The 26,082-nt window shown below is 34.9% G+C and overlaps 1 protein-coding gene across 1 annotated transcript in view; it reads left to right on the top strand.

The window, feature by feature from the left end:
• The window catches only part of COL14A1 (collagen type XIV alpha 1 chain), a 260,476-nt gene that overhangs the window by 146,476 nt on the left and 87,918 nt on the right, over nucleotides 1-26,082 (top strand). Inside the window, 10 exon segments of the mRNA XM_017847514.1 lie at nucleotides 1,466-1,605; nucleotides 9,485-9,608; nucleotides 9,808-9,951; nucleotides 11,320-11,484; nucleotides 12,094-12,132; nucleotides 12,297-12,435; nucleotides 14,726-14,868; nucleotides 15,382-15,431; nucleotides 16,487-16,603; nucleotides 19,910-20,068. Of these exon segments, the coding sequence (XP_017703003.1) occupies nucleotides 1,466-1,605; nucleotides 9,485-9,608; nucleotides 9,808-9,951; nucleotides 11,320-11,484; nucleotides 12,094-12,132; nucleotides 12,297-12,435; nucleotides 14,726-14,868; nucleotides 15,382-15,431; nucleotides 16,487-16,603; nucleotides 19,910-20,068 (1,220 nt within the window).

Raw genomic sequence — 26,082 nt, 5'->3', positions numbered from 1 at the left:
ACTTGAATGCACTATGTATTTTAGGCTTTGTTTGTCCTGGGTATATTTAATTTAAAAGCCAATAAATTTGTATTATTAAACTAATACTAAATATTTATTAAATGAACATTAAAACATAGAAAAAACATAACAGAAGAACATTAAAACACAACTTTTACCCCAGAGGTAATTCCTTCATGCATGGTAATATATTTTCTTTCTTTGATTTACTAACTAAATTTTTCGTTTTGAGTGTATTTTTTAATAGAATTTTCTCTCATTTTGAAAGTGAAACCTAATTTTCATTTTTATCTTTCCATGGAAACAGATGACCTGTTTATAAACTCATAATTAGCAGATCTTGTTATTCCTTTCAACTTTAAGTCCAAACCACAAATTTGTAAAATTTTATAAATCGCAGTACTCATGAGAACAACTTCACCAGATCCATACCGCCCCTAGAGTATTAGCTCACTTGGAGATGGTTTATTTTATATTATAAATAGCTTTAAGGCAATAAAGTTGTACTTAATAAAATAAAAACTAAGTGAGGTTTTCCTTAAAGAAAGGGGAAAGGCACATTATCTCATAGAATATTTGTGTGCAGTTGGCATAAGACATGTTGTTACTGATTATTGAAGAGCAAATTGTTTGCTTCATCATAAAACAGAGTCAACTGCAGTGATCAACCCTAATGAAGAGGAGGAGAGGCATAGATAATCTGAAACAGCACATGATAACATAAAAGAACTTTTAAAAAATGTTCTCAGTAGAGTAGGTTTTTATTGGTATAGTTTGCTTTGTTTAATTCTTTTTGCTTGTTTGATTGTTTTATTGATGTAATACCTGCTGATAATACTTTCCCTTGGCTAACATTAGTGTACGTTTCTTGACATGTATCTGTGGGCAATAGAAGGACGGAGACAGAATATTTTTTAACCAAGATTAGAATTTGTTTGTTTAGGGCCTCAGCCCAAATGAATATCAAATTATAATTAGATTAATCTGTTTCCATTTTATCACATGCTTTTCTGCTGAGATTGAATCTCTCTGACATTAACTTGCTAATTCAATAAGAAAAGGACAGGGTGCACAGAGTGATAGCGTGTCTTTTTTTCCAATCAGTTGGCACTAGACAGTGTTTGCTGATTCTTTGATCTCTGAATCCCCTTAGTCCCATCTTTTCCTAGTCTTTCATTTTCATTCTTTTGGGCTGTGGTTGGTGGACACTTTTTTCTTTCTCTGTTTCCACATGCATAATAGAAGCTTCTTAGTCATGAATAAGAACGGGGCTTTGAATATAAAAGAGTAATTACAGCAAAGAAGCATAGTGAACAGGAGTTTGTAATATGAACATTAAGAAGTTTATATCTTCCCTTTGAAAAAGAGCTTCACTTATCAGAGGGCAACTATTATTTGTCTTACTGGTTTAATAACTACTAAAATTTCCCCTTATCTCTGACTCAAATTCATTGTTGGTCTTCAGTATGTAAGGCGGCCAAGGCTGACCTGGTATTTATGGTGGATGGATCCTGGAGCATTGGAGATGACAATTTCAATAAGATCATCAGCTTTCTGTATAGCACTGTTGGAGCCCTGAACAAGATTGGCACAGATGGAACCCAAGTAAGGCTAATAAATAATTCATTCATTCTATGTATTTACAAATTGTTTCTCCAGCTCTTATTACAGCTACTTGTCAGGTACTGTAGGTCAGGAACTATAATGATTGGACTCAACCTTAAATGAAAAGATAAACAGGTATGTGTTTAGAAGCAGCTTATTGATGCCTGGTGAAGCTCCGGAGGATGCTTACCCTTAAAAGGTACTAAGTTCAGCAAACTAAAACAAGGTAGAAAGTCCATGTCAGGGAATTATATACTAGGGTAGAATGTCTCTTTTAATGATACACACACTATTTTCCCTGCCCTTAAGGACTTTAAAATCTTGAAAGGAACACCTTACTATAGATCATGTGGAACATGAAACTAACTCATTCATTTAACAAATATGTATCAAGGATTTGTTATGGCCATGTACTATACTGTCGTAATGAATGTCAATCAATGTCTCTAATTTTGTGGGGCTCGTATTCTTAAAAGTAAGGACAGAAGACATACTAGTCAGAATGGCTGTTATTAAAAAGGCAAAATACAACAGATGCCGGCAAGATTGTGGAGAAAAGGGAACACTTATACATCGTTGGCAGATATGTAAATTAATTCAGCCATTGGAGAAAGCACTTTGACAGTTTCTCAAAGAACTTAAAACAGAATTCCCAAACCCGGAATACCACTGTTGGATATATACCCAAAGGATTATAAATCATTCTACCATAAAGACACATGCATGCACAAGTATGTTCATTGCAGCACTATTCACAATAGCAGACATGATATCAACCTAAATGCCCATCAATAGTAGACTGGATAAAGAAAATGTGGTACATATACATCATGGAATATTATGCAACAATAGAAAAGAATGAGATCATGTCCTTTGCAGCAACATGGATGAAGCTAGAGGCATCCTAAGCAAACTAATACATAAACAGAAAAATAAATACTGCATGTTCCCATGTGTAAGTGGGAGCTAAACATCAAGTATTTATGGACACAAAGAAGGGAAGAACAAACACCAGGTGGAGGGTAGGAGGAGAGTGAGGATTGAAAAACTACCTGTCAGGTAACATGCTGAATATCTGGATGATAAAATAATCTGTACATCAAATCCCACGACTTGCAATTTATCTCTCTAACAAACCTGCACATGTACCCCTAAACCTAAAAGAAAAGTTAAAAAGCAAGAGAAAAGGGACAGAGACAGATATAAACAGGGAAGCAAATAGATTCACAAGGTAGGGATGTACGCTATGAAAACAAAGTGATGTGATTTAAAGATGTCAGGGGATTACTCTAAATTGTGTGTGACAGTTATTTTAAATTGTATGGTCAGCAAAGACCTCTTTGAAGAGGTGCCTTTTTAACTGAGATGTGAATGATGCAGACTTGAAGATCTGAGAATAGAGTTTCCAGACAGAGATAATGATAAGTACAGAGGACCCAAGGTGAGAATGACTTTTGAAACTTCATACCCCAAAACTTGTGGCTAGAATATAGTAGGTGAGAGTGTGAGGATACAACAAGTGGAAGAAGCAGGCAAAAGCCAGATCATCTTGAGTCTTGTGGACAATCAAAGGAGTTGAGTATCATCATAAATGCAACTGAAAGTCACTGGAAGGTTTTAAGGAGAGCCAAGATCTGATGTGTTTCAGAAAAAAAGATTACCCCAACTGCTTTGTGGCATGTGAATTACTAATACGGGTAAGAGTGGAAGCAGATAGACCAGTCAGAAAGATGCTCTCATGGTCCAGCAGAGTGATCATGGTGGCCTGGACTAGGGTGGTAGCAATGAAGTACACTGAAACAAATGGATTTGGAATATATTGTGAAAGAATGGCTAAGAAAATTTGGGCACAAGAAGTACTGTAAGAGGATAATGGATACTTTGCAGAAAGCATGCAAGACAGAAAAGATTAGGGTCCTATTTTTAGCCTCCTTAAACAAAATACCTGTCAGCCAAGAATTCTGAATCCAGCAAAACTAAGTTTCATAAATGGAAGAAAAATAAAGTTATTTTCAAACAAACAAATGGTGAGAGAATTTGCCACTACCAGATCAGCCCTATAAGAAATGCTAAAAGAAGTTCTAAATTTGGAAACAAAAGTATGATATACATTAGAATGCAACCTCTTGAAAGCATAAAACTCATTGGGCCTATAAAACAATAACACAATGAAGAAAACAAAGTACTTAGGTAACAACATGGTGACTGGGACTGTACCTCACATCTCAACATCAATGTTGAATGTAAATAGCCTAAGTGCTCCACTTAAAAGATACAGATTAGAAGAATGGATACAAAATCATAAACCAAATATCTGCTGTCTTTAAGAGACTCACCTAACATGTAAGGATTTGTGTAAACTCAAGGTAAAGGGTTAAAAGAAGATATTCCACGCAAATGGAAACTCAAAGCAAGCAGGAGTAGCAATTATTATGTCAGATAAAACAGACTTTAAAGCAACAATAGTAAAATAAAAAGACAAAGAAAGTCATTATATAATGATAAAAGGATTGATCCAACAAGAAGATATTACAATCCTACATTTATATGCACTTAACTCTGGCGCTCCCAGATTCAGAAAACAATTACTACTAGACCTAAGAAGTAAGACAACAACACAATAATAGTGGGAAACTTTAACACTCCACTAGCAGCACTAGACAGATAGTCAAGACAGAGAGTCAACAAAGAAACAATGGACTTAAACTACACTCTAGAACAAATGGACCTAACACGTATTTACAGAACATTCTATACAAGAACTGCAGAATATACATTCTTCACATCAGCATATGGAACATTTTCCAAGCTGGACCATGATAGGCCACAAAACAAGTCTCAATAAATTTTTAAAAATCAAAGTCATATCAGACATCTTCTCAGATCACAAGGGAATAAAACTAGAAATCAACTCCAAAAGGAATCCTCAAAAGTATACAAAAACATGGAAATTAAACAATTTGCTCCTGAATGATTTTGGGGTTAATAATAAAATTAAGAAGGAAATTAAAAAATTCTTTGGAATGAAAGATAATACTTACACAAGTTGTCAAAACCTCTGATATACAGTAAAAGAAGTTCTAAGAGGAAAATTAATAGCACTCAACGCCTACATCAAAAAGTCAGAAAAAGCACAAATTGGCAACCTAATGTCACACCTCAAGGAACTAGTTCAACAAGAACAAACCAAAGCCAAAGCTAGCAGAAGGAAAGAAATAACAAAAATCAGAGCAGAACTAAATGAAATTGAAACAAAAAGCAATAAAAAAGATCAATGAAACAAAAAATTTATTATTTGAAAAGATAAAATTGATAGACCATTAGCTGGATTAACCAAGAAAAAAGAGAGAAGATTCAAATAGTCTCAATTAAAAATGAAAATAGAGACATTACAACCAACACCACAGAAATACAGAAGATTATTCAAGACTATTATGAACACCTCTATACATAGAAATTACAAAATCTGAAGGAAATGGATGAATTCCTGGAAACAACAACCCTCCTAGATTAAATCAAGAATAAGCCCTGAGCAGACCAGTAACAAGCAGTGAGATTGCATCAGTAATTTAAAAAAATTTCCAAAAAAAAAAAAAGTCCAGGGCCAGATGGATTCACAGATAAATTCTACCAGACATTCAAAGAAGAATTGATACCAATTCTATGGAAACTATTAGATTAGTGCAAACCACAATTACTTTTGCACCAACCTAATATTCTAAAAGATTAGAAGGGGAATTCTCCCTATGTCATTCTGTGAAGCCAGTATTACCTGATACAAAAACCAGTAGAGGACATAATGAAAAAGAAAATATGCCGATATCTCTGGTGAACATAGATGCAAAAATAATCAACAAAATACTAGCTAAACAAATCCAGCAACACATCAAGAAGATAATACTCTGTGATCAAGTGAATATCATCCCAGGGACACAGAGAGGGTTTAACATGCACAAGTCAATAAATGTGATATATCACATAAGCAGAATTAATAACAAAAACCATATGTTCATCTCATAGATGCAGAAAACATGCAATAAAATCCCAGCATCCCTTTATGATAAATACGTTCAACAAACTAGGAATAGAAGGGACATACCTCAAAATAATAAAAGCCATGTATAACAACCCCACAGCCAAAATCATACTGAATGGAAAAAGTTTATAGCATTCCTTCTGAGAACTGGAACAAGACAAAGGTAATCATTTTCACCACTTCTATTCAAGATAGTACTGGAAGTCCTAGCCAGAGCAATCAGGCAAGAGAAAATAATAAAGGGCATCCAAATTGGAAAAGAAGAAGTTAAATTATTGCTGTGTGCCAATGATGTGATCATATACCTAGAGAACTTAAAGACTTCTCCAAAAGACTCCTAGATTTGATAAACAAATTCAGTCAACTCTTAGGTTACAAATCAATGTATACAAATCAGTAGCACTGCTATACACCAACGATCAATTCTCAGGTAAAAGATAAGGCCTGAGGATCAAATCAAGAACACAATAGCTTTTACAACAGCTGCAAAAAAAAAAAAAAAAATTGACATACCTAGGAATATATTATACTTAACTGAAGAGGTGGAAATTCTCTTCAACGAGAATCACAAAACACTGCTAAGAGAAATCAGAGATGACACAAACAAATAGAAGCATCCCGTGTTCATGGATTGAAAGAATTCTTATGAAAATGACCATGCTTCCCAAAGCAGTCTACAGATTCAATGTAATTCCTATAAAAATACCAACATTGTTTTTCACAGAATTAGAAAAAACAATCCTGAAATTCATATGGAACCCAAAAAGAGCCCAAATAGCCAAAGCACTCCTAACCAAAAAGAATAAAATCTGGAGGCATCACATTACCTGACTTCAAAGTATACTACAAGGCCATAGTTACCAAAACAGCATGGTACTGTTACAAAAGTAAACACATAAACTAATGGAACAGAGCAGAGAACCCAGAAATAAAGTCAAATACATACAACCAACTGATCTTGGACAAAACATTCAAAAACATAAATTGGGGAAATGACACCCTATTTAATAAATGGCACTGGGAAAACTGGATAGCCACATGTAGAATGAAACTGGATCCCAACCTCTCACCTTATACAAAAATCAACTCAAGATGGATCAAAGTCATAAATCTAAGACCTGAAATGATAAAATTCTAGAAGATAACCTGGGAAAAACTCTTCCGGACATTGGTCTAGGCAAGGAATTTATGACTAAGACTCCAAAAGCAAATTCAACAAAAGCAAAAATAAATAAATTGTACCTAATTAAACTAAAACCTTCTGAACAGCTAAAGAAATAATCATCAGAGTAAACAGCAAACCCAAGAATGGGAGAAAATGTTTGCAAACTATGCATCTGACAAAGAACTAATATCCAGAATCTATAAGAAACTCACACAAATCAGCAAGAAATAAGGCAAATATCTCATTTAAAAAAATAAGAAAATGGCATGAATAAACATTTCTCAAAAGAAGATATACAAATGGCCCACAAACATATGAAAAAATACTCAACATCACTAATATCATGGAAATGCAGATTAAAACCACAATGAGATACCATTCTGGCCATTATTATAAGTCAAAAAACAATAGATGTCGGTGTGGATGTGGTGAAAAGGGAATACTTATACACTGCTGGTGGGCATGTAATTTAGTACAGCCTCTGTGGAAAACAGTATGGAGATTTCTTAAAGAACTAAAAGTAGATTTACCTTTGGTTCCAGCAATCCCAGTAATGGCTATCTACCCAAAGGAAAAGAAGTCATTATGTCAAAAGATACCAGGGAACATATGTTTACTTTAGCACAATTCACAAATGCAAAGATATAGAACCAACTTCAGTGCCCGTCATCCAATTAGTAGATAAAGAAAATGTAATATGTATACACACACACACACACACACACACACACACACACACACACACACCATGGAATACTACTCAGTCAAAAAAAAGAACAAAGTAATGTACTTTGCAGCAGCTTGCATGGAGGCCATTATTCTAAGTGAAGTAATTCAGGAATGGAAAATCAAATACCATATGTTCTCCCTTTTAAGCGGGAGCTAAGCTATAGCTACACAAAGGAACACAGGGTGGTATGATGGACTTAGAGACTCAGAGTGGGGAGGGTGGAAGGTGGGTGAAGGATAAAAAACTACATACTGGATAGAATGTACACTACTTGGGTGATGGGTGCACTAAAATCTCAAACCTCACCACTATACAATTCAACCATGTAACCAAATACCCTTGTACCCCAAAAGTGTTGAAAAAAAAAAGTATTGAAAATAAAAAATAAAAAAAACACAGGACACCCTGTGTCCAAGTATTCTCATTGTTTGATTCCTACCTAGAGTGAGAACATGTGGTGTTTGGTTTTCTGTCCGTGCGATAGTTTGCTCAGAATGATGATTTCCAGCTTCATCCATGTCCCTACAAAGGACATGAACTCATCCTTTTTTTATGGCTGCATGGTGGGGGTAAAGGAGAGGGAAAGCATTAGGAGATATACCTAATGTAAATGACAAGTTAATGGGTACGGCACACCAACATGGCACATGTATACATATGTAACAAACCTGCACATTGTGCACATGTACCCTAGAACTTAAAGTATAATAAAAAATAAAAATAGGTTATTAAAAAAGAGGAGAATTCTATTCAAGTCAGAAAGAAGGAAATTTCCTTTGAATTGGAGGAGACTTTATAAAAATGGTGACGTGTCCAGTAGACTGATAAACTGGTAGCAGCTTAAGGCTCACTTAAACAAAGAAAGCACTCTAAAGATGCTGCCTTTACTTCTTACATCATGATTCTGAAAACAAATTAAAACAATTAATTAAAAATGGTCCAAAAGTTCCACAGGAATAAAAGCAAGTTGTAAGAACTGAAGCCAGAAAGTTTTGTATAGTAGTGGTTAAGAACATACATTTTGATATAGAATAGACCTAACTTCAACTGTTGACTCTGCCAGTGACCACTCTTGTGATGTGCAAGTAACTTGTCTTTTGCAGCTCAGTTTCCTCAAGTGTAGAGTGAGTAGAATAGTAGTAATTACTTCATAGGTTTGCTTCATAAGGAAATCTTTGTAAAGAGTCTAACTCAGATTCTCGGACATTTGTCAAGTTACCGAGCTTAGGCTGCCATTTTTAAACTGTCAAATGAGGTGGCAAAAATCCTACATGCTTGAAAGATTTTTTGAAAACTACTTCCTGAAAGTACTTAGGGACACATGCACTCCTATGAGTTCATTGCAGCGCTATTCACAATAACACACATGGAATGCCCATCAATGGTGGACTGGATAAAGAAAATGTGGTGAACATACAGCAAGAAATACTATGCAGCCATAAAAAAAGAACAAAATCATGTTCTTTGCAGCAAGACGGGTGCCGCTGGAAGCCATTATCTTGTGCAAATTAACAGAGAAACAGGAAACCAAATACTGCATGCTCTCACTTATAAGTGGGAGCTAAACATTGAGTACATGTGGACAGAAAGATGGGAACAATAGACACTAGGGGCTACTAGTAGGGGAGAAAAGAAGGAGGCTGAAGGTTGAAAAACTACCTATTGAGTACTATGCTCACTACCTGGGGGACAGAATCATTTGTATACCACATCTCAGTGACATGCCATTTACCCATGTAACAAACCTGCACAATGTACCCTCTGAAGCTAAAATAAAATTTTTGAAAAAGAAAGGATGTATTTAATTTGTCTTCAAATTTGGTATATAACTTGTATGAAAGAAATTTTAATCCAAGGAGATTTTGTTATGAGATAATGAAGAAATTAAAACTACTGACCCAGTGGAAGTCTACATATGTGTAAAAATGAATACACCTTCTCTCTCCAGGTTGCAATGGTTCAGTTCACTGATGACCCCAGAACAGAATTTAAACTAAATGCTTACAAAACCAAAGAGACTCTTCTTGATGCAATTAAACACATTTCATACAAAGGAGGAAATACAAAAACAGGTATGACCAAAAGAAGCCCAGCTAAGGCTCAAAGTAATTCATTATTAGTAACTACTGAAGTGACCTTTTGTTTTAAGGCATAGTAATTTTTTAAAAGATTTTCTTTCCTTAATTTAAGAACTTTGTTCCCACCCTTTCCTCCCCAGAAAAACAAAAATGGGAGAGAGTGAAATCAAACTGTTGCCTTCCTTTGTTTCAGGAAAAGCAATTAAGTATGTTCGAGATACCTTGTTCACAGCAGAGTCAGGTACAAGAAGGGGCATCCCAAAGGTTATTGTGGTTATAACTGATGGAAGATCACAAGATGATGTGAACAAAATCTCCAGGGAGATGCAATTAGATGGTAAGATATGTAAACAATAGTGGCTACCAAATGTAATGTTAGAATTGTTATTTTCTAAATACAAATGTATAGGCTATATCAGCATTACTTAAATGTTTTAAAATATTTCTTCATATGAACTAGACAGTGTAATTTTTAAAATACTTTCTGGTATACAAATCTGTAATTGTACTGTTTTGTTAGAGAAAATAGGTTATTTTCTCTAACTCTTTTGTTACATCCAGGATGCCCTTTATAAGGAACTCTAGCAACTAAGTACTGTAAGAAAAGGACCAAGGAAAGAACCTTATTACAGAAACAACTCAGCCTCTTAATCATACCCAAATGCCCATCAATGATAGACTAGATAAAGAAAATGTGGCACATATACACCATGGAATACTATGCAGCCATGATAAAGAATGAGTTCATGTCCTTTGCAGGGACATGGATGAAGCTGGAAACCATCATCCTCAGAAAACTAAAACAAGAACAGAAAACCAAACACCACATGTTCTCACTTATAAGTGGGAGTTGAACAATGAGAACACATGGACACAGGGAGGGGAGCATCACACACTGGGGCCTATCGGGGGTAGGGGGCAAGGGAGGGAGAGCATTAGGACAAATACCTAATGCATGCAGGGCTTAAAACCTAGATGACAGGTTGATAGGTGCAGTAAACCACCATGGCACATGTACACCTATGTAACAAACCTGCACGTTCTGCACATGTATCCCAGAATTTAAAGTACATTTTTTTAAAAAAGAAAATATATTGATTGAATATGTGTGTGTGTGTGTGTGTGTGTGTGTGTGTGTGTGTATGGACCAGAGAAGGAACCTTATTACAGAAATTCCTCAGCATTTTATTTTATAAAGTGGAGATTCTCACAGGACCGCTGTGAAGATTACATTACATAAGTTATGGCAAATAGTTCTGTTTACTTGCCAAGCATTGAATGGTGACCCACCTTAGGTTGCTAGGCCTATTAATGTCTCAGTTTCTACTTCTGAAAAAAAACTGAGATAAGCTCAGTGTCTCTGTTTCAAGTATATTTCATACCATAAATGTTAAAGTAACTTTTAAAAATATGCAACCATAGAGATATTACTCAAATGCAAACTATTTCGTCTCAAGCACAAATTGGGGCCTTGGTCTTCTTGGGTTTCTTTAAAATGGAAAATCTCTTTAGGGGATGATGGAATCATTATCACATAATGAAATATATATGTGCAGAACTCTGATGAACTGTAAAGAATGGATTATCCACCCCCATGGGACTTCCTAAATAAACATATTTTAAACATTTGGATGTGTCTTATATTACATTATTTGTGTTTTGTACAATTTAAAGTAATCAGAAGTCTGTTCTCTGTCTGCCACAGGCTATAGCATTTTTGCAATTGGTGTGGCCGATGCAGATTACTCAGAGTTGGTTAGCATTGGCAGTAAGCCCAGCGCACGCCATGTCTTCTTTGTGGATGACTTTGACGCCTTTAAGAAAATCGAAGATGAGTTAATTACTTTTATCTGCGAAACCGCATCAGCAAGTTAGTTCTTTGGAATTTGTACTTACTCATGTTGCTTAACGGCTGAAATATTTGATACTGGTTAAATAATGAGTCCCATCTTGATCTCAGAAAAGCATATTAACTTCCAGTGCTGCTTGTTATATAGACATTAAGTTTTATGGCCTTGAGCATATGGAAGTAAACCTCCCCTCCTCTGTTTAGAGTTTAGATTGATAAAAACCTTCCCTAATCAGATGAGAGTCTGTTTAAAAGCAACTGTGCTTAAACAGATGTAGTAAATAATTTTCAATGTATTAAGAGTGTATTAAGATGTAAAATGTATTAAGAATTCTCATCTGGGCAATACATTATGAGGTAGATGTGTCTTAATACATGCTCTCAGGTAATAACCCTTGATTTTAATGAACCCAGGAGAGAAGGAAGCTGTGACCCTTTAGTTGTAATAAAGGACCTTAGTGCATTTCAATCTTTACGAAACCACAGAAATCCATAGTCACATTTGATTTGGATTCTCTCCACAATCAACTTCTGGAAAGATTATATTAGTTTCCTGTTCTCAGGACAGGGAAAGAGTATGTTTGTGAAATATCCGAATTAGAGTTTTATTTTGTTTGTTTGGTTTTCCAGCCTGTCCAATGGTACACAAGGATGGCATTGATCTTGCAGGTATGCATTATCACAATCTTTTCAAACACAAATATATTACATGCCTCTCATTTGGAGATGGGGTTTCTGTTTTGTTTTAAATCCTTAATAGAAAATATTAAAATTTAAAATTCTAGAGCACCATATTCCCTATGTTTATTCTTTTTTTACATTTTTTTTTTTAGGATTTAAAATGATGGAAATGTTTGGTTTGGTTGAAAAAGATTTTTCATCAGTGGAAGGGGTTTCTATGGAGCCTGGTACTTTCAATGTGTTTCCATGTTACCAACTCCATAAAGATGCCCTGGTTTCCCAGCCAACCAGGTATGTTTCCATTGCAAGATTTTAAAGTCGATCTTATGTTTATTATATCTCACTGTGAAAATGATGTCAACTTGAAATATGATGTAATAGTCCCTGCTAGGATTTTCTACAATGTTTAGAGTAGATGATATTTACGTTTCTTTGTTTAAAAACACCAGACTCACACATAATGCGGATTGAACTTTAGCATCTGCTGATCTGTGACAACGTATAAAAGTGATTGCTGAGTGCTGTGGCTCATTCCCGTAATCCTAACGCTTTGGGAGGCCAAGGTGGGAGGATCACTTGAGGCCAAAAGTTTGAGAGCAGCCTGGGCAACAAAATGAGAGTCTCTACAAAAAAATAAAAATAAAAATAAATTAGCTGGGCATTGTGGTGTGCACCTGTAGTCCCAACTACTCTGGAGACTGAGGTGGGAGGATTGCTTGAGCCCAGGAGGTTGAAGCTGCAGTACGCCATGATCACACCACTGCACCTCAGCTTTGGTGAAAGAGCAAGACCCTGTCTTAAAAAAAAAAAAAAGTTGATACTTATGAGCACTACTACCAGCCATCTTTCTAAATGCTTATGTACACCAACTCACTCAAACCTCCAAACACCTCTATGAAAGTAGATTTCATTATTATCTAAATTTTACAGATAATGAATCAGAAACACAAAGAAGCTAAATGACTTGAGTGAGCTCGCATAGTTAAATGGCAATGTTGAAATTTATATCCAGCAATCAAGCTCCAGTGCCCAGACCCTGAACCATTTCATGATAGTGCTATATGGTTCAAATGGTTTTTATCTTTGAGACAGTCACAACAGCAATTCTAGAAAGTTGAAGAGTAGTAATCAGGTTTATGTAAAAATCGTATTATTTAGCTACTTTATAGACACATTTGCCTTATTCTTGTTTTTATCTCTGGATCCCCAGCAAATTATATGGTGTCTGTCCACATTGAGGGTGGATCTCCCCCACCTAGTTCACTCAGACTCGCACGCTAATCTCCTTTGAAAACACCCTCACAGATATACTCCAAAATAATGCTTTACCAGGTTTCTAGATATTCCTTAATCCAGTCAAGTTGAAACCTAAAATTTACCATCACAGGACCTTTGTCAGTTTATTTGCTGATGCATCTTAAATGTCTGTTACAGTGTCTGGCATATAGTTGGCATTCAAAAAATACTTATTGAATGGACAAATGAATTAATGAATATATAAATAAATGAATATTTATTTTATCTATGCAAACCAAACTTTCATTTTCAAGTGCATACTAAATTTGCACATTTATTTATTCAATTAATAACTATTATGGAGTTCCTACCACATGTAAAGGGCTGTATTTTTTTGCTTGGAGGAAGATTTAAAAAGTAAATGAGTAAAACTAACATTAGTTGTTAGAAAGACAGACAAGGTGATATTTTAGGTTGGGCTCTTCAGGAAGCAGATTTTCCAGCAGAGATTAGTATGTGGGAAGTTGGTGAGGGTGTTCCCTCATGGAAGGGAACAGCAGGACGCAGGATAGGCCAAGAGGGAGAAGTCAAGCTGTGAAGAATCTCAGTAAAAGCCTCCACCCATCCAGAGGAGTTCTGAAAATGGTATGGCCTCTCAGAGCTGTCTCCCATTGGGTTCAGGGGTTCAGGTTCTTCTACTTCCTCAATGACCAGTCATTGAAAACAGGTTTCCTAATAAGGTGGCATGACCTTGGGAGAGGCATCCTTTTTCAGCCAAGAAAATTTCTGGAGGGGGATTGGTGTCTGCAACCTGTCTGCAGACAATACTCCCAGGACCAGGGGTAATGTACCCTTAATTTTTGAAGGTGGATCTGGATAGTGCAACACAGATGGGAATGTAATTGACTACAACATGTAGTGGAAAGTGATAATGTCATAAGTTATGTTTTACAAAAGGATAATAGATCAACATTGTTTATTATATGAAAACCTTTGACACTACTAAAATGTTCAGTGAGAAGCGATTGATTAGGTAAGTGATAAAATAGCCAAACAAGAGAAGATTGTGCAGCCATGAAATATCATGCTCTTAAAAATATTTAAGGAAATGGAAAATGGCTATTAAATGGTGCTAAGAAAAGAAAAGGACAAACTGATATAAATTGGACAAATGCACACGTTATTTACTAAATTAGATCCCTACAACAGTGATCTAGTTGGTGTTAATGGTGTTCTTTTCTGTTTTTCCAAATCTTGTGTAATGAAAATGTATTTGCTTTATAATCAAAGGAGTAACTTTTTTGAGGAAGGATACAATGAAACATGGTTTTCTTTCTATGTTCAGGTACATGCATCCAGAAGGATTGCCCTCTGACTACACAATTAGTTTTCTATTCCGGATTCTTCCTGACACTCCACAGGAGCCATTTGCTCTTTGGGAGATTTTAAATAAAAATTCTGACCCATTAGTTGGAGTTATTTTAGACAGTAAGTATATTTATTGAGATCACATTCGCACATAAATGTATGAGTAATGTATGTGGCACGCCATTTCGCCTGTTTGTGTATATTACAGAGTAACTCGCTAATCTTATGTGATGTGTAAATACTAAACAATGAATTATATAGCAGTTGATTTATCCATAGTTATTTTTCATTCTTTCAACAAATATTTCTTGAGTTGCCTATTTTGTGCACGCTAGACCTGGCATGCAGTAGTGAGGAAGGAGAAGAGAGAAAAGCAATATGTTACTGGAAGGAAAAACTACAGAAAGAGGCAAGGGTCCTTGGAGGGTCAATGGAAGGGTGGGATTACAGTTCATTTTGGGGGTGGACGATAGAGTGGGGATGAGTAAATGTGAGATGGAGGGATATGGTGTGATAGTCCAGAGAGTCAGATGGAGCAGCGCAGCGAGTATTGTGAAGAATTCTGGGATGGAATAAACATTTGAAAGTTGTGGTGGTGTGGTGTGTTGTCTTTGCTGTATATGTGGTTAAAAGCTCGCCCGATGGAGATGTCTGGGTGGGATCAGCGAGAGAAAGTTGGAAGTGTAGAGAGAGAGCAGAGAATAGTGCTGGAGGGCGCGCGCGTGGAAAGGTGCAGTGATTTGGAGTTGGAAAGTTGAGGAAGAAGCCCGATGGAGGAGAGAAACTTCTGTAAGCCTCATGCTCTGATGTTGTACATGATGATCCACTTAAGCAGATCAGTTTTTGGTTAATATACTGATTTTCTATATCTTAGTTTTAGTTTAGGAATCCAGTGAAACCTAGGAACCAAAATTTGGAACTATTACTAGGTGCTAGGTCAAACATTCAATAAGGAAAGTATTGAGCTTATTTCTGGACTCAGTTATTTGTAAAAAGATTTTTCAGTACATGGCAAACTAATCACAACTAAATATGATACTGCAGAAGGCATTTTGCATGATTTTAAAACTAAGGAAAAGCGTAGATTGGAAAGGATATATGTTACTAACTCCATATGTACCCGGGACTTGAAAATGACAGAATTTTTCTCAAAAGATTAAGGACTAGCTTGCTCCGTTTGAAAACAGTAGGAATTAATTTGTAGCACAGAATGACATTAGAAAATATTCCTATCTTTAAATAATAAAATATTCCTTGAATAGGAAGAATTTAAGATTAGAAATTTTTGCTTGTTTTTTTCATAATAAATGAAATATCTTGGGTGGCTATAATTTGCACATCTAGGAAAGTTGGTTGCATGCAGGTGGGTTAAAAGACAAAGAGGCCTGGTTTCTATTCTTTTAAGATTTTGATAACTTAAAGATAGCTGTGCGCTTACTCCAGCCCTTTGACAGGTTTCTCCCAAGAGAGTGATGGGGAGAGAGTTGGGAAGGAAGTACATAGGAAGAGTATGCGTGGAGTCTTTGCCTCACTGTCATCACCATGTGGCTAATCAGGTTCATGTAACCAACCTAAGAGTCTGCAGCAACCTGGGGACTGTAGAGTACTTCCTTACCCATTACATCATTCTTAAATACAGTTTCAAAACAATAGATGCATTATTTTGTTTTGTGTTGATTTTAGAAAAAAAAAATTCACACTTTAATTTTTCTAAAATATTGTTATTTTCTTTAAATAGATGTGGGGAAAAACTCTAACATATTTCAACTATGACCAGAGTGGGGATTTTCAAACTGTTACTTTCGAAGGACCTGAAATTAGAGAAATTTTTTATGGGGGAAGCTTTGCACAGAGCGCATAATGCTGTGATCATATATTCTTCATTCTGTTTGCTATTCAACAAAGCCATTTAAAAAAAAATTCCATAGGGCTTTGGATCTCAAATTTCAACTGCAGTGAGAATTAACCTTTGTGATTGTCAACAATACCCAGAGATTGGGATTTGGTAGATCTGAGAGAGGACCCTGAAATGTGCATTTTTTTTTGTTTTTGGTCAGGCACTCCAGAAAATAAGGGGGCCACTTTCTTCTTTGAGGAAAATTGTAGTTAAGGATACATTGTTACCAAGTGGACTGTTGCTCATTTGCTACATTAGGTGCGATGTAGAAAAGATTGCTGGTCTAGCTGGTACAACTAGCTATCTACCAGTGCAGATGAAAGCACAATCCACTGAATCATTACCTAAAATGTGCAGACAGAGATAACTGATTGCACTGATACTTTGACATATATACAAATACAACCCATCACTGTCATCATAACAGGTACCCTGTGGAAAAATTTTGTAAAACCTAAGTTTACTTGTCATTATTTTAATAACTCATCACTTGTGGTAGAACTATGTTCCTTAACATTTGCTTCTCAGAAACACTTATCTGTGGTGATCACTGGGGTGGACAGTTACCAACATCTACTGCTTCCTTTGTATTTGAATAAACCCGCTGACCTATGGTGTTAAGCGGTGCAGCACCTATACTGCAGGATGAGCAGAGCATTTGCTAGGTGGTGTAGAAAAATGCTTTGCTTCCTAACCAGGCCCTTACTGCCTTTTTAAAGTGAGAGAAGGGATGCTACAAAGCAATTTCCTTGGCTCCTGTCTCATGGCCTAGAATGCGGTCAAATCAATCTAATTTATGCACCTTTGTTACTTTCTGTGGTTTTGAATATCGTAATTGCATACCACATAATTGCATAAGAACAGTTGCTAAAAAAAAAAACAAAACCAATAAACAAACAAAAGAAAACCACACTTACTTTTTTTTCCTGTTTAATAGGGTTGTACTACCAGAAGAAAAGGTATCTGAAAAGCACATGAGATACAGGTGGAGACTTATTAGTTCATGGCTCAAAGTGGTCCCATTAGCAGCTCTTAGGACTTAACATTGTTTAATCATCAAATTCCTCTTGGCATGTTTATTTTCTTGGTTATGGACAGTGTATTGCAAAATACTAAAAGAAAATTGTATGAGAGATGAAAAGCATTTGAGATTCATGAGTGTTAAAAGAAACATCATCATTTTAGCCCACGTTTTAGGCATGAACTTGTAATTCTCATTCCAAAGAATCCTTTGTAAGTCTTAGGTGAAGGTTAAGCTTTATTTCCTTACTAGAAGAAGTCAATAAGTGAGGTTCATTAAAAATTGATTTAAAATTTATAAACCTTCACATTTTTTAAAGTTATATGAAGGACGACTTCCCTCTAAGTGTTAATAAAGCCAAAAAGTCAAACGAGGAAAAAATTCAAAAAAGGGCTTCTCATGTGACAAAATACTTTATAATAGACCTATTAATAGAATATCTCAATGCAAATTCAGTTTGTAGAAATCAAATTCTATTTGTTCATAGACTTATAAATGAATGAATACTTTACCTTAATTTCTCATTGATTTTCAGTTAGTTTTATTTTTTACACTTTGACTATGAAGTGTGGGCCCAAGGTCTCTTTCAAAAAGCTTTAATTATATACATGGGCACTTAAGGGCAACCAAAGAAGCAAAATATCTGAAAATTTTCATTATCTTCTTTTGTAAAAAAAAAAAAAAAAAAAGTAGAACTTAAGCATGTGAATAAGTCCCCACAAGTTAACGATTCTTAAGGCAGGGGTACTAGAAGCTAGGTTTTCTAGCTGTAATCTATAGTAATGGAAAGTGTTCTACGGCTCAAAAACACGTACGAGTTGAATTATACTCTAGTAAATGATCGTAACAGAGATGTTAATAAGAAGCAAGGAATGTGGTGGGGTTTATTCCATCAATGATTCTATACTTGGGCAATAGTTAATTCCTTTTTGAAGGAGAAGGATTCTCAAGAGTCCCAATGTTGACTTACATTATTTGTATCATGATCTAACTTAAAGGAAACATGCAATAAAAATTGGTGTAAGTCCATGTGCTTTCAACTCATATACAACAATGAAACAAAAATGAAGTTGAACAAAACCAGTAAAATTAAAAGTAACACTATCTTAATATGAAAGAGGACATTATTTCATTGACATTCAACCTGTGCTGACAATGTGAATACACTGGTAGCTACTATGACTCCCATAACCTTGATTGTATTGCCCAAGATAATTTTTTTTTGAACTACCATGATACCTTACCTTAAACAGATTTGTAACTTCTTTTGGCTTTTACTTAGGGTGAAACCATTATTTGCCTATTAATTTCACCGCATAACCTTGATTGTATTGCCCAAGATAGTTTTTCTTTGAACTATCATTATACCTTACCTTAAACAGATTTGTAACTTCTTTTGGCTTTTACTTAGGGTGAAATCATTATTTATCTATTAATTTCACTCTTTTAGCTCATCAGTCTGCCAAAAACAAGTATTATAGTACTTATGAGGCTGATGCCATCATAAGTTACAATGCATATGTAAGCACTGAAATTTTATGGCAGAACTTGGACATAGTATAGTTATCTAGTCCGTCTAGAATATACCTAACTTTTGATTATCAGCTAAATAAGACAGACTTTTACAAGTCCTTACAAAGAATGTGTCAACTCCTGAAAATATGATCATGGACCTCCAGATTCTTGAGATTCTAGTTTGTGAAAATTGTACGATACACTAAGCTAAACAGCTTTATTTTATTTGAACCTGAGTTCACCAGAAAGCATTCCTTCTTCCCCCTCAGATTCTAGATCCCCTTTCCTCATCCTAAATTAAACAAATATTTTCAAAGTGTGGTTTGCCAACCACTCATGGTACCTTGCATGATTGTTGATGATATATCAACAAGAATTTTAATTTTAATATTTTGTGTTTATGTTAATTTGCATTCAGAAAAGGCATAGCTAGTATAGCAGTCCTGTGATTTCAAAGATGCAATTGCTCTCGAGTGAGGCCAGACTTTAAAAGTGAATCCTTTCAAAGCCACTTTAAAAGAAGTGTTAATTAGATAAAAATAGAGATGGTACTTGAATGTGGGAAAATCATGGAGATGATAAAAGTGGAAATTTTCTCTTCTAGCAAAATACATGGTAACAGAATTCCTTCTCTTTCTTACTTTGTAATGATGAATCATACAATTATACAAATTTGGTTGATATTTCCTTCTGTTTCTTACCTCCTAAAACATCTTACTTTTACCTAGCTACACATTGTTGTCAGTGACACTTTGGTCAAATTGGTTATTGACTGCAAGCAAGTGGGTGAGAAGGCAATAAATGCATCAGCTAATATCACATCAGATGGTGTAGAAGTACTAGGGAAAATGGTTCGATCAAGAGGACCAGATGGAAACTCTGCACCGGTAAGTGAATAAACACATGAAGCTGTGTTACTGTTAAGGGAGAGAAATTCTTTTAAAGTACATTAGCTATTTTCCAGGGGAAAGGTTTAACAAAAAGGGGAATGGATAAATGGATGGATGGATGGATGGATGGATAAATAGATAATGGCCTCTTTAAAAGAATTAAGACATGTACATTCAAAGCTTGTGGTAGTATGCTTCCGCTGTATTATATGGAGTATATATTAGGATTTAGGCTAGTTTATTTTCTAAATGCATTTTAAAATTTAAATGGTAAAATATTCATCACATGGTTTGGGGCATAAATGGTTTTTAGAGAAGAATTACAACTGTAAATAAACCTCATTTATATAAGCAAATACAAATCCACACAAAATTCGTGAATATTACACATGGGAAATTGACATAAGCCTCTTATTTGGGTTAGATTTGGGCATTTTAAAACTAGGTTTTTGCTATCAATAATGTAAAGTTTACCCTTTAATTATTAGTGATTAAGTACCATACCATTCTAAGATAATATATTTTTTTACCTTACAACATGGAATTTAAATCTGGGAGACTTCCAATTGGCAAAGAAATCACATTCCCATCACTCATTACCCACAAGAAAAGAATAGTGCACACAGTTTTTTGTGTTAATACTGTTCATTCACAGCTAATTAGCAGCATTGTCTAATTTGAGTCATTCTATAATTAGTGAGGCATTTTATTCTTGTAAACAATCCCAACTATTCTAATCTATACTTCTCTTACGTAATAGAACAATCAAGATAATTATAGATTACTATTGTCTCCCACTTTCATAGATCTGTAAAATTAGCCAGTTATACAAGAGCTGGTAGTTCTCAAAGACTTTGAAAGCTGAAGATCATCTTTTAAAAATGAAATCCTATATACTATGTCAAATAAATAAAACAGGCCCATGATTCTAATTCCACTACCATTCACTTAGTACACAGGAAAAATAGTCCAAGTGAGAGAGTGATTTACTTTGGAGCACTTTGCTATTTTGCAGCATTTATCTTTGTGGTAACAGTAGAAGTGAATGGTAGCAATGTGTCCCCTTACGTATAGGGGTACATTGATACTTTCAGACCTTGATAGGTAGATGATGGTAAGTAGTTTAACACCTGCAGTTGAAGGATCTTTAAAAGTTCTTTCGTTTCTACTTTGCTTTGGAGAATTACGGATTAGATGCTTGGAAAGAGAATGTAAAAGCTTTGGAAGGCTCTCTTGTTCTCAGTTACAGTAAGAGACTTTTGGGAATGTTTACATGATTTTGAAAAGTTGTCTCCTCCTAATGTGTGGCATTTCGTGATAATTAAAACACACACCATCTTCTGCTTAATGGAAGATACTCCTATGATAGTACATAAAGGAATTTATAAAAACACAGAATTATCAAACTAAGAATATCTTGTATGGATAAATGGATATATAGATGGATACTTAGATGATGAATTAATAGACTCTAATTTAAGAAAGAGAAACCAGGCCTCACGTGGTACCTCACGCCTGTAATTTCAGCACTTTGGGAGGCCGAGGTGGGTGGATCACGAGGTCAGGAGATCGAGACCATCCTGCTAACATGGTAAAACCTCGTCTCTACTAAAAATACCAAAAAATAGCCAGGTGTGGTGGCACGTGCCTGTAGTCCCACCTACTCGGGAGGCTGAGGCAGGAGAATTGCTTGAACCCGAGAGGTGGAGGTTGCAGTGAGCTAAGATCGTGCCACTGCACTCCAGCCTGGGCGACAGAGCAAGACTCAATCTCAAAAAAACAAAACAAACATCAACAACAACAAAAGAAAAACAAAGAGAAACCCTTCTAGGTATATGAGATTCTGGGTCTAGATCACATAATACTATTATTAATGTTTTCTTAATTTTAGAAATAACGAATATAAAATTCCTGAAAGTTAGTAGGTGTCCACTGAAGAGTAACTATTATTATTGAAGAAAGTCAAAAACACATTCTCCATCCTCCATCCCACCTTTTCTAGACTTCTAGCTCTTGATTATTGATAGTCACATACTATTTTCTTTCTCTTTCATATATCTACATTTCACTCCTCTAACCAGATTATAAATGCCTCAAAATAGAAACCATGTCATTGTCTTTGTTTTAAACCACCCTGCACCACAGTGTCTAATCAATACTGATGACCAGAGTAAGTTCTCAAGAAACATTTGATAGAAATTAAATAGAATGTTGTCTGTTTCAAATTGTATTATATCTTTTCTAAACATTTTGTTTTGCATATATTCCATGTGTGATGTTGACAATAGTCCAATAATATATATTGTACCCTCTCCTAATTATTTTATAATTATGTTTCACAATGATAGCTGTATAATTGTATTTTAAACTATACTGTATGTAATAATTATGCTCCAAATATATGACCAACTAAATATCAACTAATTTCTTTCTGAAAGTGAAAATGCCTGCAAGTTTCAGGCCTACTGATGATCAATCTTTACTTTAAGCAATGAGAGAAATGGAATTAAACAGAGCACTCTCTGTGGTTACTTCCAACTAGTAGTAGACAAAGGAGAATTATCAAAGTCAATAATTAAAGAGTTCTTTGTAAGGCTAGTAGGAAAAAAGTCATAGCATTTGTTGAATCTAGAAGTCTACAAAGGATTACTAACTAGATTTTCAGTCTGCCCACTTACTGAAGAATTTGATTATGTTGAAATGAATGTATTAGGTTAGATCTCAAGAATGTGATTGGAAACTCAGAGTTGCTTTTTGAGGGATATTACTTAATCATTTTAGTACAAGGTAAGAGAAGTCTCAGTTTTCAATTTTAAATTTAGAAATCATAGACTGCCAATCTAACCTTGATATACATTTGTACTCTACTATCCAGCAAAAGGGAATGTGTGTTTTGCAAATTCTCGATTATTCTAGGAGTAATTATTATATGAGAGAGATTAGTAACTTATAGGTCTCCATTCCCTGCCAAATCCAACAATTATTCAATATATGCCAGATGGTGGAAGAGTCTAAAAATTTAGTCTTTAAAGAAAATATGTTATTTATAAACCATAATTGAGTGGAAGATAGATTAATGCATTTAAGGATACAATAACTACTCAATAGAAATTACGTTCTTAATAAAATCAACTGGTGTTCAGCAATGCAAGATTGTATAGGCAGTAATAGTCTCTACTGAGGCTAACCTAACAAGCAGGCTTAACTTAGCTGTCTAAAACATGTGGAATGAAACTTAACAACTGTGCTTCTCCTTTACAAACTTTTCCTCCTAAGAAGTTTCTCCTGCATTTTCTGATACCTAATGAAATAATTCTAGAAAAGTTTTGAGCTTCTGGCATACAATCATATTTCTTAGTGCCTTTCTTCTACCTTTGCAAATCTAATACTTAGGTAATTATCCAACTGGCATATGTTTAGCTCCCTGCTGTTCAAATAACAGAGACGTATGAGTTATGCAATGGAGTTGCCTATCATTTTAGCCACTGAGTTACAGCTTTTATATATAAATCAATAGTAGACTAGGTGATGATTCTACAAACACTTGTTTGAAAACAAGTGTTGTTAAATTGCTAAAAAGTATAGTATATTTTCACATGCATTATCATATTTTAAGCTTTTAAAATTATGATGATAGCTACTAGTTATTACATCTCTGCTAGGAGCTAGGCAGTGTGTACTTTCCTGGGATTATTTTGTGTAATCCTGTAATAATCCTTGAAAGAGATACTTATGTCTTCTCTACTCTGTAGATAGAGAAACTGAGACTTTAAGAAGCTAGGGTCAGGTCCCCTTTCAAAAAGTGAGAGTAGTGAAATAAGAGACTGTATCCAACTTCCATAAGGTCATCTGCCTTTTATTCCAGTGCTTATTCCATTAGGACAGACTCTGATAATTAGAGAATAAAGGCAGAGAAGGGAGTTTGGTTTGTACCAGAGACTATATGTCCTATCTTTTCATTGACAGGTTCCAAGATTTACCATTATTTGAATTACAACCTTGAGAGCAAAGTAATCAAAACTACCCCCCAAGTGTGTCTATACCTGAGAATTCTAATTAATACCAACGAGTGCAATAGTTATGAATTTTTATTTTCTAATTTAATCAGTGCCTTCATGGTTTCCCTTAAATTCAATAAATTGATTGAGAACAAGTTAAAAACAATCAGTTCAATAGTTGACAAGTGGTAAATGCACAATCTTAGTTTTGTGATGGCGTCGATAAAAGTTAGACATCAAATTAAAAACAGAAAATGGTTTAGTTCCTCTGTACTCTTTCACCAGTATTCTTGTGCAGTGTAAAGCTCTCTAAATATTTATATAAATTCAGGCACAGCTTTACTTCAAATTATAAATTTGTTTATAGTATGTTAGAAAAAAAATCAGAGAATAAAATTTGGCACTGAGTGGAAAATGGAGCCAGAGGTACATTTTAATTCCCATTCACAGATCAAAATGACTCAAATTACTTTCATGCTAACATTTGACCCCAAGTGACTTGCCTTTTGTGCTAAACCAGACAAAAAATGTCTAACAATGAAAAATGAACATTCGTAATTGGCTAAGTATTCCTGTGAAAGAGATTATGAAAAGTGAAAGTGGGAGGTTTTGTGTCTCTTCCTCTTTTTTTTTTTTTTTTAGCAAAGATTTATCTTTAATAATTTTCAGTTAGTTACAAAACAGTTACAAAAGTGAAAGAGGGCTGCTTCTTGCATTAGTTTGCTAAAGTATTATTTATTTTGAGTCACACTATCTTGCATTTTAAGGTACTCAAATATGAGATCTTTTGACATACCATCTTGTATTGTCTCCTGTATAATTTGCACAAATATGTATGTCATTGCTTTTGGAATAAAAGCCAGAGGCTTTTTTTTCTCTTTCAACCAATCCCCTGAAATGTGCCTTGGAAAAAAAGTCCCTAAATGAAGGCTGAGGAATCTAAACTATTACAAGTGCGAACAATTATGAATAAATTTGTTGTACTCACAAAAGCTGCTGACATCATTTAACTTGCAAAAGAGTAGTCAGCCCACGTAACATTCCTGAAATTATAATATTGGCTTCATTCAGTACTTAGTAAGCATTCAACCCCTGGAATAAATAAATTGAGCTCCTAAGAGTCCCAATAACTTCATAAGGCAGAAGTCTAGCGAAAGGTTTGTAGACATTAGACTGTTATAGGTGGTTAAGTAGTAGATGTTTATTTGAAAAACTTCGAGAAATCCTCATATATGCTGGGGCTTGTGAAAGGCCTTTGCTTTAAGTAAGTCTTTCCATTCGTGAAAATGTTTTTGCTCTGAAGGCTGTACTCAGAAATGGAAAATTTCTTAATGGATAAATGATTTGCAGACTTAGCTGAATCTATGCAATGCTGTCATAATGGGACCTATTTAATAAATGTCCCCAGACAAAATGGCATTGTAAGATTACATTGGGCTATCTGCATTTTAAAAGTTAGATCAAAGATCAGTTTACTGGGAAAATAAACCACAAGAAAATGGGGCATGCCATTTAAATCTCAAACACAACTAAGCCTTCAACATATGGTTACATTATTTAAACTTTTTCTTCCCCGGTTCTATTCCACAGAATGGACTTTGTTATGATCATACCCCATAGCGGCAATCTGAAGATTTAATGATATATGCAAAGTGCTTAGGATAGTCCTAGGCACATAGTAACATTCATTTCTGCAAATGTTTGTTGCTATTGTTGTTGTTATTTGCTAAGACTTTTCTGAATCAAAACATTTCATAGTTATTATTATTGTGGAAACAAACTACTATTATATTTCTGTCCTCAATACTGTCACTGTCATTTTGATTCTACTTTTTTTGCCTTTGTGTTATATGTACACCTTCTCTTTAAATCAATTTTGAGAAAGCTAATAATTATTATTTATAGCAGCTATGTTCCAGGCACTGTTCTAAATATTTCCTCTATACTAACTCATTTAATCCTCACAACCACATGAATAGCTACTATTTTTTTTTTTTTTTTTTTTTTTTTTTT

This window comes from Rhinopithecus bieti, unplaced genomic scaffold (assembly GCF_001698545.2).
Source record: "Rhinopithecus bieti isolate Rb0 unplaced genomic scaffold, ASM169854v2 scaffold_28066, whole genome shotgun sequence".
NCBI classification, from domain to species: domain Eukaryota; kingdom Metazoa; phylum Chordata; class Mammalia; order Primates; family Cercopithecidae; genus Rhinopithecus; species Rhinopithecus bieti.
Note: the sequence above shows the minus strand (reverse complement) of the source record. Positions and strands in the feature narration are given on the sequence as shown.